Here is a 15,092-nt window from a genome sequence, read left to right on the forward strand (position 1 = left end):
GTATAAAACATTAGCACCGCCTTGAATAAATCAGAAGTGTAAAAAGTAACGGTGCTGAGCATGTCTCAGAGTGTTTACTTTTATATGCATGCATAGCCACACTTTCCAATTAGAGACAGCAGCAGATAACCTTGGGCTCGATTGGAGCTCTTAATCATTTCCATAACAGATGGTGCCGAAACCCGGGACCTCAGGCTACAGTCGAAGCCATACCGCGATAAAGATTTGAGCGTTAATTGAAAGATGAGAGGGGGGGTTTGCGCAGCCCTACCAGTACCGGTAAGTTGATTTATATTCTTACCACTGTACGACTTTCTTATCTTTCGGTTGACCGCTGGATTCTGTCGGTATGCGGAGACTGTCTTAGAGGCAGGTATTTCCACGCCTGAGGTTGTTTTAACGAACCTGCCAATGGGTTTCTGCTGTCTGTATTTGTTCACTGTCTGCCATTCTTTGGGCTACGAAACTCAGCAGTCTAAAAGTGCTACATGTGTGTTCTCATCTCCAGACGAGCTGTCGGCCTCTGGAGTGAGATGGGTTATTGTAGCAGACGGTTATAGGACGGGTTACTCAAGGGTTTGACGGACCTTTGAGGGAAATCTCAGCTACTGGAGCCCCCCGCAGTCTGAAAGCGTTACAGAAGTCTCACCCCCAGACGAGCTGTCTGTGATGACGACCTTTAACTGGGTTTAAGGGGAGTTGTCTGCCCCTGAGGTTACCTTAGCCTGCTGAAATGTTGCAGTTCGAAGAGTGGCAGGTGTAATGTCCTGTCGTGAGTGTATTTGTGGTTTACTGTTTGCTATACACAAGAGGGGTTGGGGACTGGTTAAGGTCGGAGGGGGGGCTGCCCGGGAGATCTGTTGGGTCGCGGGCCGTTGCTCCTCACTACCCCTGATGTGTTTGTTCTTGTTCTGAGATTAACCGTACATTACAGGGTTATAGCAGACAGTAGCAGCTAGGAGCGCAGCCTTATGTTCCCCCACCCAAGGAATTTGTTGATAAGGAACACTGAGAAGAATATTAACCCCTTGGTTGTACGTATTCTCCTCTCAAGCCGTTAGCCGAGAAACAGAGAGAGAAAAGAATGTGATATTGTAAAGAAGGAGAGAAGAAGATGTTGAAATAGTTAACAAAGTTGAAAGAAGTGGCGAAAGTTATGTTGCTAAAGAAACAGGGAGAAAAATCCTGTGTGATAAAGAAAATTGGATAAAGGAAGTTAAGAAAGATGGCAATTGTATTATGTATGTGTATCACAGAGCTGATGATATGTTGGAACTTGAAACAAAAGGAGGGGAGGGACAGCACTGCCCTCCATCTAACAACCACTCCTTTATCACCACCCAAGCACAACCCACTGTGACAACTCAGCCCGGCGGCCATCTTAGTGCACCCATGCCTTCACTTTCTACCCAGCCCAGTGCACTTCCTGCCGGCAGCCATCTTGGTACACCAAGTAAGCTTAAACAGCCTGTACCCAGCCCTCCCTGTTTTAAACCAGGATGGTTCATACCACACACCTGTCTTCCCCAATACGGGAGCATCACATTCCCAGGCCGGATATGTTAATGATGAAGAAGCATCTGAGTGGGAAGCCCAACAGCAGGCAAGGCCACCCACTGATTTAACCCCCAATCCGGCTACAGACTTTCAGTTCCGAGAGGATCTCAAACACATGCAGGCAACCGTAAAGAACAGTGCCTCTTGCCAGCCCCCGCCCCAACAACAGTCTCGGTTACCAGAAGGGGCACCAGTGATGTATGTCGCTTTTACTCCATCACAAGCAGAGGCCTTAGTGACAAGTCTGCCTGACCCAGAGAAGCAGCCAATTCCCTTCTACCACAGGATAGTGCAGATACAAGAAACTTACTTAGCTGCCTGGAGAGACTTGATCAGCCTATGCCAAATCAAAGCAGGACATGTCTTTTGGCCAGTCATGCAGCCGGCCTTCAATGATGCCTGCCTGACAAGTGCCACTTCCTACACCTCAGGCGTGGAGTTCTGTGCACAACTCCACGACTGGGCAAAGGAGAAGTTGACGGATCAGACCACCACAATCCAAGATATTACCCAAGATAAAGGGGAGTCTGAAGAAGTATCATGCTAGACTCGTACAGGCCTTTGATGATCTGAGTTTCTCCCACTATGAAAAGAGACACACATGTTTCCTGCGTGGGAGTGGATGGGGTGCCCCGCTCCAGTCCATTTGTAGAGCCACTCCAAGTGGGGACATTTCCTGATTTGCTTGCCAGATTTGTGGCGTCCTCTACATGTCCCTTGAATTTACTAGGAGCTGATGTGTTGTCCGGACTACAGGCCTCAATCTGGACACGCCTGAAGGGGGGGATGAAGTTACATACTCCTCTATCTTTAGAAAACTAATCTGCTTTGTGTTCTCTGCCTCTCCTGATGACACTTAATGAAGCAAAAACTTCAAGTTCAATACTGCAGGAAGTACTTGACAGAATCCCTGCGTGCCTATGGTCCACAGGACCGGAAGACAACGGTCACTTAAAGGTGCCACCAGTTTCAGTCAAGCTAAAAGAGGGCGCATCATTGCCCTGGAAACCACAATAACCCCAAGAAGAGAATCCTAAAAGAGAACCAGGTACCTGCTGTGGATGCCTTTGACTGCAAAGTACCTCACAGAGGTGGACCTTACAAACGCTTTCTTCCGTGTCCACCCTCACCCCTCCTGCTGGTACCTTTTTGCATTCATCCACGGAAAGAAACGGCAACATACCTAAATAGTTGTGCCGCAAGGGGCACAGAACTTTCCAAGCCAGTTTGCAAAAGCTATGGCTATCATCCTTGACACATGACAAGAGGAACACCCAGAAGTGATTCTCTTCCAACATGTTGATGACCTTCTCCTTTGTGTAGCTGACTTACCCCCTGTTGAAGTCACCTCAGAAAGCCTGTTGTGCTATCTTGCCAACCAGGGGTGCAAAGTCTCAAAGCCCAAATTGCAGTGGTGCTCAACACCTGTCATTTTCCTTGGACACTGTTTGTCCCATGGGACAAGACACCCCACTGAAGACAGGGTGCAAGTAATCTGTGATATCCCACTGCCACAAGGTCAGAAATCCCTTCATGCCTTCCTTGGACTAATTTCCTAGTGTGGAGCATGGATTCCAGAAGCCTTCCTACTGATGCTCTGCAATCAGACCCTTCCAGATGTCTCCTGAAGAAATATCTAAGTTTGAGGCCCTTAAGTGCGCCACCTCCGGCGCTAGGGCTCCCAGCCTACGACAAAACGCTCAAGCTCTTTGTATCCGAACGTCTGGGACATGCTGCAGGTGTACTCACCCAATCACACGGCATCAGCCTACGCCCCATAGGATATTATTCCTGTCGGCTGGATGCGGTAGCAAGAGGAGGCCTATTGTGTCTGCGAGCTGGCTTTGCTATACAAGCCTTGCTTGACAAAACTTTGAACTTGGTCCTCGGACACTGCCTCGTTCTGCTTGCTCCCCATGACGTTGTTGCCATATTCAACCAAGATCCAGCCGAAACACTTGTCCACTACCAGACACTTGAGACTCCTGTGTTCCCTCCTACTGGACAGCATTACTCTATTAAGTTGTCAAACACTGAACCCTACCACCCTTCTTCCACTTCTCGAGGGGGGAAAGGAGGAGGAGGAGTAGAGTCTTGACTTGTCACCCCATGACCACACAGGACACGCGGTCACCACTGAAAACACTGTTCTACAAGCTGAAGCCTTACCACCGGTGATGTCTGCACAGGAGGCAGAGCTGTAAGCACTTACTACAGCACGTAAATGGGCAGAGGGAAAAAGAGCCAACATTCATATGGACTCAAGATATGCTTTCAGCATTGCCCATGATTATGGTGTTATCTAGGACAGAGGATTCCTGACGGCTGCAGGAACACCTGTGAAAACTTGATTGATGCCTTGCTTCTCCCAACCCAAGTGACTATTGTGAGTAAAGCAAACGACAAAATGAACTCAAAGGAAGCTTGAGGCAATCATCTAGCCAATTCAGCTGCCAGACAGCTGGTGGACCACGGGAAGTGGACAGCAGGGTGGTAGAAGAAGACCACCCTGTGCTTACCTTACAGACTTTCCCAGTGGACAGAGTTTATCTAAAAGAACTACAGGAAACAACAAGTCCGGATAAGAAGGAAAGCTGGAAATGGAGAGGAGCAACTCTCAGAAATGGACTATTCGAATGCAACAAGAAGCCTTGTCTACCCAGGAGTATGTACCCAGCCGTGGTGCAATGGGCACATGGAGCTGCCCACTTGACAAAGACTTTTATAAACTCTCTTATCAACAAGTGTTGCACCAAGAGTTACTCCACTGACCGACAACTTCTGCAGATAATGCATTATCTGCACCAAATGTAACCCAGGATGCACAGAAGAAGCACCTGGCAAAAGCCCTATACCCCGTTCCAGAGGATGCAAATTGATCATTCTCAAGTGCCAAGAAGTGGCAGATTCGAATACGCCCTAGTGGAAGTGGTCATGACTGCCAGGACCACAGCTAAGAAACTACTGAGTGAGATAGTATGTAGATTTGGGGTCCCAGAGGTGATATTGAGAGATCAGGGACCAGTCTTAACAGCAACCCTTACAAAAGAGATTTGGGCAGTACTGGGGGTTCAGTTGGCACCACACATCCCATACCACCCTCAAAGTAGCGGGAAGGTAGAAAGGATGAATGGGACACTAAAAACAGGATGTTAAAGATGGCCCAAGAGACTAACATGAGTTGGCCAGACAGTTAGCCCATTGCCCTGTTCAGTGTCAGACACACCCCCGGGGGAAACATGCCCTATCCCCTTATGAAATTTTGTTTGGTTCAGCTCCCAGACTTGGTTGTTACTTTCCACAACAGTTACAGTTGCAGTCTGATGTGTTGACTAATTATGTAACCACTTTATCACGAGAATTAACCTGAATGCATGTCCAGATGTTTTCTTCCATTCCAGATCCTGAATTAGATACAGGAACACACCAACTACTGTCTGGAGATCCTTGAGCCAAGATATGATGGTCCATTCCAAGTTTTGCTGACTACAGCCACCTCAGTCAAGTTGGCCAGGAAGAACACCTGAATGCACTCTTATCACTGCAGGAGAGCGTGTTTTCGGGTGCTGTATATCCTTTTTCTGTTTGATCTAGAGGGAATCTGGACCAGTGAATGTGCCCTTGCAAAGGTCATTATGCCCCCCCAATATCCTAACCAAAGATACCCCTGATACATACACTGACCCAGCACACAGTCAGAGGAGGAAGCGAGCAGTTCTCTCCGGAAGCTTTGACCCTCATGTATACATAGATACCATAGAGGTTACAAGGGGGGTCCCTGATGAATTTAAAGCCAGGACCAGGTAAAAGCTGGTTTTGAGTCTTTGATCCCCATAACAACTGTCAACAAGAATGTAGATTGGATTAAATACATGTCATGGTTATGCAATAGAGTTTGTCGATCAGCATACCTGTCTCCATGTGTTCATCTCTAGAGACCAGCTGACCCTCACCTGACTGCTTTTGTAACCTCTCCTCTAAGCATGGCCCCACCCCAGGCCCTATCAGGGAACCCTATATTAACCTGTGCACTGCAAGCCAGCAGTGCTGATCAACCATTGTGTGTTAGCCTCTGTGTGTACTTGCTGTGTTTCCTACATCTGATTCCTGTTACCGACTTTGGCGTGTACTCTGTTGTCCTTGTCTGCTTGTGGCCCCGACCTTGGCTTGTCCCTTACTTTCCTTGTTGTTCCAGCCTGCTGCCTCCTTCCTCTTCTCCTGTAGTCTACCGTGAGCGTGAGCTGTGAGACCCTGGGGGCCGCGACCTGGAGCCAGACTGCAGCGCAGTCCATCCTTACCATTAAAGGCTCTGGTGAACACCTGCTGGCTCTTAGACTCCGCGCCCTGGGGAATCTATGCTCTAGCTCCCAGTGGGATCTGTGTCAGTGATCCAGTAGACCTGCTTCCTGAACCTCCCAGGGTTCAATCCGCAGCAGTCAGCCATAGGGTCCACTACCTTGCGGTGCACTCCTGATCCCAACGGTGTGCATCTGTCACCCAGCCTCTAGGTGACCTGACACTACACATATTATAACCAACAGAGATTTGTAAATTACACTAAAGATGCCCTCCAGGGAATTGCTGACCAGTTATCCCCCACTTCCTACATGACATTCCAGGACCGGATGGCCTTAGACATGGTGCTAGCTGGGAAAGGAGGTGTTTTGTAAAATCATAGGAAAAAACGGGAACCTGTTGTACATACATTCCTGATAATACTGGCCCAAATGGTAAGGTTACTTTAGCTATAAAGAAATTAGAAGATCTGTCATTGGAGTTGAAGAACTCAGGTATCACAGACCCATGGGATCAATACTTTAGCTGGATGAGTGGGTGGCAGAAGGTGCTCGTCCAAAAACGGGTAAGGGTATTAATAATCCTGGTTCTTTTAGCCCTGATTGTATGCTGTATTCTACCTTTTGTAAAAAGTTAATGAGCAAGGCTGTAGACAATAGCACACCTACATTTCTCCACCAAGAAGAAGAGGACCTCCTTATGATGGAAGATGACAAACCCTTCACTCCTCTACAGTCACTCCTTGTCCAAAATCTCACAATCCTATAGGGTTATAGGGATAGATACCACCTGACTGCACCTCTCCAGCTGTATTGAGGAGGGTAGTGAACAGTTGCTGCCCAATTCTATATACAGCCTAAAAGAGTTGCTGAGGAGAAGGGCCAGGCCAAAGTAGGACCTTTAGTATTAGGGACAGAAAAGAGAAAATAGTCATTTTAGGGGGGATTGTGAAGGAATGTGATGTAGATAAAAATAATAATAATCTGAAAATGTCTATTTTCTTATGTGCATACATATTTTTCTACCTTACTCATTATATAAGTATACAGATTTGCTCTGTTCCTATATTTTCTCAAAATGGCGGGTACCCCCTACATCCCACACATCAGAAGAATGCGGAACTGAAGATAAAACCAAGGACAGCCAAACCTCGTTATGAAGATTCTCCATCTTCTTTTCTATCTTAACCAATGAGATGTACCTATTAGACTAACATAGCAATGACGTATTTGTGTATAAAACATTAGCACCGCCTTGAATAAATCAAAAGTGTAAAAAGTAACGGTGCTGAGCGTGTCTCAGAGTGTTTACTTTTATATGCAATTGTGAAGGAATGTGATGTAGATAATAATAATAGTAATCTGAAAATGTCTATTTTCTTATGTGCATACATATTTTTCTCCTTACTCATTATATAAGTATACAGGTTTGCTCTGTTCCTATATTTTCTCAAGATGGCGGGTACCCCCTACATCCCACACATCAGAAGAACGCGGAACTGAAGATAAAACAAAGGACAGCCATACCTCGTTATGAAGATTCTCCATTTTCTTTTCTATCTTAACCAATGAGATGTACCTATTAGACTAACATAGCAATGACGTATTTTTGTGTATAAAACATTAGCACCGCCTTGAATAAATTAGAAGTGTAAGAAGTAACGGAGCTGAGCGTGTCTCAGAGTGTTTACTTTTGTATGCATGCATATCCACACTTTCCAATTAGAGGCAGCAGCAGATAACCTTGGGCTCGATTGGAGCTCTTAATCACATGCATAGCCACACTTTCCAGTTAGAGACAGCAGCAGATAACCTTGGGCTCGATTGGAGCTCTTAATCATTTCCATAACAAATCTTATCAGAAAGTAAATGTTAAAACAAACTTGTATTTATTTGCAGCTTGATATTGTTTTGCTTGTGTAGCTACGTGAAGGCAGTCATATTTATTTATTCATCATATATGCAGGCTCTGCTTCAAGCATACAGTGTCGTACAATGATTCACTTTTTCTCTGTCCCAGTACACATTTGCAAAGGTCAGGTTGGCCTGACTTTAAGCAATAGCGTCTTTTTAATGCTGGCCATATATGTTGAAACCAGATTGTTCAATCTCAACTTTAGTTAATGGAGAACAGGACTTTCAAAAACAAATGTAGGCATGGTACAGAGAAACTCACTTTGCAGGTTTCAAAATGTATTCAAATTTGTTTTGGATGGGGTGGGAGAGTGTTAGAACAGTCAGTATTTTTATTGTGGTCTGCGATTTGCCTTCTGTGTGACAATTGTCACTGGGACACAAATGATAAGGAACTTAAATTAAATTAAATGAACAAGAGTAAAGGGAAATCCAAAGCTGTATACTTGTACTGGGAGAGGAGATCAGAAGTCTTTCAGTGGGGACACCTGTTCCAATGACAACTTCAGAAGAGGGGATTTCTCCTTGTCCTGAAGGAATTTTCACATATACAATGGGGAAAATAAAATTAATAAATAAAAATAAATTTGATACCTGCAGATTTTGTCAGTTTGCCCACTTACAAAGAAATGAGGGGTCTACAAATCCAGAAAAAACATACGCACTTGCTGCTCAGTGAGTAAAATAAGTATTTGATCCCCAAGCAAAACATGACTTAGTACTTGGTGGAGAAATCCTTTTTTTCCTGAGAGAGATTATGGTCCGCTCTTTACAGATCTTTGCTAAATCTGTAAGGTTTCTTGGCTGTCACTTGGCAACTCGAATTTCAATTGATGGTGGCGTATTTTGTGATCAATGTGTAGCACCCTCTAGCAATAGGTAGGTGCTAGTAATAGATTTTTTGCTAGTTAGACTGTCAGCACAGGTAAATTTAGGCAGGCCTATGCTGCAAGCTAGGCCTGTCTGTTTTGATCTGGGGCTCGGAGTGGTTAGTGTAGCAGTGGGTGTGACCACCTGTGCTCCAGTTCTGAGGCGCCTCCCCTGCTTCCAGGGAGAATGTTCTGGAAGAGGGGCTGGGCCAAGAATTGGAGAGGCAGGCAGCTTATGTGGGAGCCCTGACCAATCCCAAACTGAAATGGGCAGGGGGCGGGCCTCCTACATGGGCTGAGGTAACATGCCACTGGGGATAGTTGTCAGCTGACTGAAGTGGAGGATGGAATACTAGACAGCAGCAGGAGGGCACCCCCATCTGGGGGGGGGGGGTGCACCGATCACAGGAGGAGGCCCAGGGAGAGCTGTGAAGGAACTTTGCCATTACACGGTCATTGGCAATGTCTTTACCATTACACGGTCATTGGTAAAGAACTCCTGGAGCAGAGGAGCAGGTGAAGCTGTCGGAATGTATGGTCCGGTCAAGTTCTCCATCAAGGACTCAGGGCAGATAAAGGTTGGCAAGTGTACCACAGTGGAGGGCTGGATGTGCCAGGAAGTCTGTGAGAGAACTTTGCTTTTACACGGTCATCAGCAAAGTCTTCATCATTACACGGTCAATGATGAGGAGTCCTGGATCAAAGGAGAGACTGTAGGGATAGGTGTCAAATCGATGTGGCCTGAGGGCACAGGATTTGCAAGCTGGGCTGGCTGGGAACAGTAGTCCACCATCCAATATGTGCTTTTAAACTACTAGGCCTCCAGGGAGAGGTGCTGCAGGCCTCTGGCCTAGTAGCAGCGAGCAATTAGAGCCAGCCTAAGGATTTATTCAGAGTGGGTCCTTCTTGCTTAAAGACGTGACATTACTTTACTTCAGGATAAGCTTTGTGCAGGAGGAGTTCTGGGAACATCACCCTTACACGGTCAAGAGTGATGTCCTCATTCCTTTCACGGTAATGGATGAGGAATGCCTGGAAGCAATAGTCTGCTGGAGTTAAGCAGAGGAGGAGCAACAGTCTGCATGGTGATGCAGGAGGAAGATCATAGCAATTAATATATGCACATCATCTCTTCTGGCTCTATGTGCTAGGGTGTGAAATCTGTAAATTATGATGGCAAACAAACTATCCTATGGGCATCCCATATACCCTTCTCCCCAACCAAGTTGTACCCCGCAATAAACAAAAACAGCAAAAGACTGTTCATTGTCTCTGCAAGTGATGTATGGGAGTCTGGCAGCAGGGTTATTTGGTGGATGATTGTTACTAGTGGCAACTACACCACTACAAATGGTTTGTTTGGTGACTATGGTCCCAACTGCCTTGAGATTATTCACAAGCTACTCCCATGTAGTTTTGAGTGGATCCCTCACTTTTCTCATGATCATCCTTACCCCATGAGGCGAAATCTTGCATGGAGCTCCAGACCGAGGGCAATTGATGGTTATTTTGTATTTCTTCCATTTGCGAATAACCGCTCCAAAAATTGTCTCCTTCTCACCAAGCTCCTTGCTGATGGTCTTGTAGCCCATTGCAGCCTTGTGCAGGTCTACAATCTTGTCCCCGACATCCATTGACAGCTCTTTTGTCTTGCCCATTATGATGAGGTTTGAATGAGGAAAGATTCTGTGGACAGGTGTCTTTATACACATAATGAATTGTCCTTAGGAGCAGCTTCCTAAATTATAGCAGATCACTGTGTACATTACTACGATCTCCGCAACACTAAGCAGCTGATCATGGTGTTCAAAGGGCATCGCAACTCTTTACAAGTGGGCAAACTTAAAAAAATCTGCAGGGGATCAAATAATTATTTCCCCCACTGTATCATGCTGAGGCAGGAAGTGAAGAGAATGTCTTCAATGGAACACAGACATAACCCTTCCAGAAGTTTTGGCTTTGGATACATGTCAAGCATGGTTTCAGTCTAAGCATTTGTCATTTATTTACATTTTTAAAAAAATAATAAGCTGTTATTGTGGCTTACCGTAAGCAGTGGGCCACTGTGAGCACCCAGTTCGCTGACAGAATCACCCCGCTACACAAAAAGCTTTCCTGGAACATCAGCTCCACATTCCATGGCCAGCAATTGGGGCAAGCGTCCTCCCCACCAATAACTCGATTCAGAAGCCACTGGGCAGAGAGAGGGGCGACGCCACAGACACCTAGGACTCACAGAGAGCACAAATACTGAACATGTAATTTAATGAAGGTGATACTCAGGTGGTAATAATCATTTTAAGAAGTCTTTTCAGACATGGTGCTGGCAACATCGAACATGGGATCTTTAGAAGAGTTTAGAAAGGTTGGTGCAAAAAAACAAAATGTCCAGTAAACAGAGCTTGTGTGATGAAAACACTTTCTTAATGACAAAAGGACAGAGGAGAATGGCCAGACTTGTTCCAGCTGACAGAAAATCCTTAACAGATTATATAGGGGCTCTTTGCAGCAATGGTCATTAGGACACAATCTCTGAACCTCAAACACAGACAACCATGAAGAGGATATGCTACAAAACAGGTAACCATGAAAAGTAGATTACAATAAGAGTACCCACAAAGAGGATGGGTTACAACATGGGAAACCATGAAAAAGATGGCTACAACACAGGGAACCATTAAGAAAATGGGCAACAAACACAGACAACTACAAAAAGAGCACTGGCTACACCACAAAGAACCGGAAAGAGGACAGGCTACAACATGGGTGTGACAGACCTAGCCGAGACAGGGGCTTTTGGAGAGAACTGGAAAACCTTTGTTTCAGCCCCCCCATTTCCCTTTTATGTCTAAGTTACCCTGTGTCTATTAGGGGCATAGGGCATCCAAGCAAATAGCACAGTAATATTTATCCACAATATCTCCCAGGAAAAATATAAAGATTATTCCTGGTTTATTTGATTCTGAACTATACATGTTACTTGAAAGAACTGCTTACATTGGCCTCTGTACAATGTAGTAGATACATAGTCTGCTACTGGGAGCTCCTGCTATTGTGTAAAGGCGTCCCATGTTTATCCTTATGATAATGTGGATTGTGTCTTCTGAGCTAGAAGACAAGGCTGGCGTGAAAGGTCAAACCTCCGAGTCACCTAGGCTGGCTAAATGATTAGTTAATTAGCTCATGTTAATTTATATTTATGTTTCTGGTTACAGATGTATTGTTAGGGTAATATGATCAGGAGGGGGGGGACCTCCTCCACAAGTGTATACAAGACTGTACTCTTGTTCTAACAGTTCTATTTCTGTGTACTTCGAAAGTGGTGTTGCCTGGTTCTTGGGGGTAACATAGCCAGACCCATTGGTCTCATGTTCCAGGACTTGGGAAGAAGCTTCTTGGCGGAAATACCCAACTGGGTTTCCAAAGTCTGTCACAACGGGGAACTATAAAGAAAATGGGTGTCAACACAGAGAACCACAAAAAAAAACTGGTTACACCACAGGGAACCATGAAGAGGACAGGCCATCATGGACAGAATGGACATCAATACAGAGAACCTTGAACAGTACTGGCTACAACATGAGGAACTATGAAGAGGAAAGGCTACAACACAGGGAAAATTAGGTGGACAGCTGCAACATGGAGAGAAGCTGGGCTACAATATGGAGAAACCTGAAAACGAACAGAAAAAATCATGACAAGGAGAAGCTACAACTAGGTAAAACATGGAGAATGGGCTACAACACAGAAAATTATGAAGAGGAAGGCTACATCAAATCGAAGACCACATCACCTTCTTCTGTCAGTTAAGGACCAGTCAAATAGCCACAGTGGATCAATAAATGATAAGTTCACTTCTGGAACACGTTACACCCATTTCTAGGGTGGAACATGTAACATGTTTTGGCATCTGCAGCCCCCCCCCCCCTCCACATGACCGCGCGTTCATTCACAGTTTCCTGTGAATTAATGCCTACAAATAGCAGCCATTGCAGCTGATGGCTTGTAGTTTTCAATGAGCGTCAAGGGCATCCTAGTAGTCCATTGATCTTCCTGCTCTCAGGTAACTGCCTGCCCGCGCGAGGTACGAGCAGACAGCTATCCTGAGAGTCTACAGGAGCTGAACATTGCACCCGTGATCACAAGATCAATGCTCTGCAGGATCCTTAAAAAAAATAAAAATAAATGCACATTTTTACCTAAAAATTGCTAAATATTCCCCGATTGCATGAATCTTGATATCTGCTGAGCCTGAAGATTAGGGGCCAGAATTTGTCATACACAACATGAATATATAGATCTAAGCAGTATTATGTCATTGGTTCAGGCTGGCAATGCCAGGAAATTTTTTTTGGAACACATAGAATTGCTAATACCAACTAAGCATCATTAGAATGCCACAAACACAAGAGCATTGTTGCCAACTATGTTCACCACTTTACGAGTACTAGACAGGTGTATTGAATAAGGGCTCATTCAGTCGGCAGATTAGTGCATCCTCCACACAGAGCCGCTGGCAGATGCCCGTGCATCCACCCCAGAGCTGCATGCAGGCAGTCCATAGAGGACAGCACTAATCAGCTGTTTGAATGAGCCCTAAAGTACCCACTAAGTCCGATTGGCCACTCTTAACAACGTTCTTCTTTCACATCGTTTCATAAACGCACCTCTCTTTCCACCCAGACCCATCTTCCCCATTACTCACTTTTGGTGACGCTTTTGAGATTGGGAGCCTGATGAAAGCTAGGCAAGACCTGTGACTTTACTTCCTCTGCAAAAAAAACAAAAAAATAAACATGGGTAATAAAATTATTGACACTATAAAAATGATGTTAACGTACATATAAAACTAATTTTTTTTTTTATTATTAAAGATTGAAATAAAGGAATGGTTAATATTTTTTTTTTTTTTTTTTGGTAGACACCATAGGATGCGAGATGAAATATCCTCTTTTAAACAGCTATTACTAGAACAAGCATCTCCATTGAAAGACTTTTCCTCTATTCCTGTGCTGAAGACAACTAAAAAGGTTTCGATTTTCTCTCACTTTGTCTCAATGACATGTGTAGCGCTGACAACTGTTTCTAGCTCTATGTGTATTATTTAGTACAAAAGCTGTGTTAGTGCAATCTTGTGGACAATTGATAAAGTAGAATAAGTTTATGTCTCAGGATTTAGTGACACGGAAGTGATTCACTGTTTACTTTGGAACTGTAGCTCTGACCCACCCACAATGCTCCTGGACAAAGTCAGAACTGAACTGCATTGTGGGGGGTGGGGGGTATAAAAGAGTAAGCAGCGGCCATTTTAGCTCTCTTGTGCCTGGGACGCATGGCCTGCCAGCAGAACTCTGTGGGTGTGTGTGTCCCACAGGGTTGCGGCCTACCTGGCGTAGGAGCAGAGCAGCGGTAGTATCCTGCCATCGCATCGTAGTGAGCTGGACAAGAGACGTGATTGTTCCTGGAAGACTCGTGGGGGGGTAACCGAGGACTCCCGGTCGTTTGTGAACGGAACAGTGTGACGGCGTGGTGGTGCATCCATACGGAACTGAGAACTGCTGAACCTGAGACATCCACCTGCTTGGATCCTGTGTGGTGAGAGGGTTGACACCCAGAAGTTTATTTGAGTATTACACACACATCTTTAGAACTGTATAGAGTGTTGCTGGGACTGATAGTCCCACGGAACAAGTTAAGTCGGAGAGCATTACATCCGAATAGACTTCAGTGTTCAAGAGCGGATGTTAGATGTTTGTTTCTTCATATAAAGACACCTAGTTACTCTATTGGATTACAATTGTTTTGGTGTGTTATACTACACTGCGCAACACCCAGGAGGAACCCTTTGCAGATTACAATTATAAAAGCTAACGAAGACTGAAGACGTCTGGACTACCTTTTTTATTGCAGGGCCCTGCATTTTAGTATAGTGACTTTAAGGTCTAGAGCAGGGGGAGCTCCCGGGTATAGATTCATACCAATATATACATATATATTTCTGTGATTGTTATTGAATGTCATAATCATTTCTTATACTATCACACTACGTTGATAGTATATTTGTTGAAATAACTCTTTATATAAATATATTACTTATTCAAAGAAAGAAGTTACTTTTGGTCATTATTGAAGTTTGTGGGCAATGTTGTCATTTCTCCTACAGGTGGAGTTACCAGTACCTAGGTAGAGGTAATTTTAAGTGTATATTGTGAGTTAAAGTTAATGCTCATATTGTTTCAACACTGCACTAGAGTTGTGTCAAGGGGAGTGAACAATTTAAGAAGGGTGTAGAGCAAAGAGGACAGGCCCGCTTAAACCAGCAGCTCCACCGTGAGTTATTGCTACGCATGGTTTGTCAGGACCAAAAGAATAGGGTATATTTCAAGAGAAAGTTTTGGCTTTAGATACACTTCAAAATCCTTAGAGATACCTCATTGGTTTAAATTATTGTCTTTGG

The 15,092-nt window shown here is 44.8% G+C and overlaps 1 protein-coding gene across 1 annotated transcript in view; it reads right to left on the bottom strand.

Annotated features, from left to right (window-relative positions):
• OVCH1 (ovochymase 1) overlaps positions 1 to 15,092 on the bottom strand; it is a 177,967-nt gene that overhangs the window by 57,779 nt on the left and 105,096 nt on the right. The window contains exons 15-16 of the mRNA XM_073623594.1: positions 13,341 to 13,406; positions 10,683 to 10,860 (exon numbers count right to left, since the gene is read on the bottom strand). Coding sequence (XP_073479695.1) covers positions 10,683 to 10,860; positions 13,341 to 13,406 — 244 coding nt within the window. The remainder of the gene's footprint in view (positions 1 to 10,682; positions 10,861 to 13,340; positions 13,407 to 15,092) is intronic.

This window comes from Aquarana catesbeiana, linkage group LG03 (genome assembly GCF_042186555.1).
Source record: "Aquarana catesbeiana isolate 2022-GZ linkage group LG03, ASM4218655v1, whole genome shotgun sequence".
In the NCBI taxonomy this organism is placed as follows: Eukaryota; Metazoa; Chordata; class Amphibia; order Anura; family Ranidae; genus Aquarana; species Aquarana catesbeiana.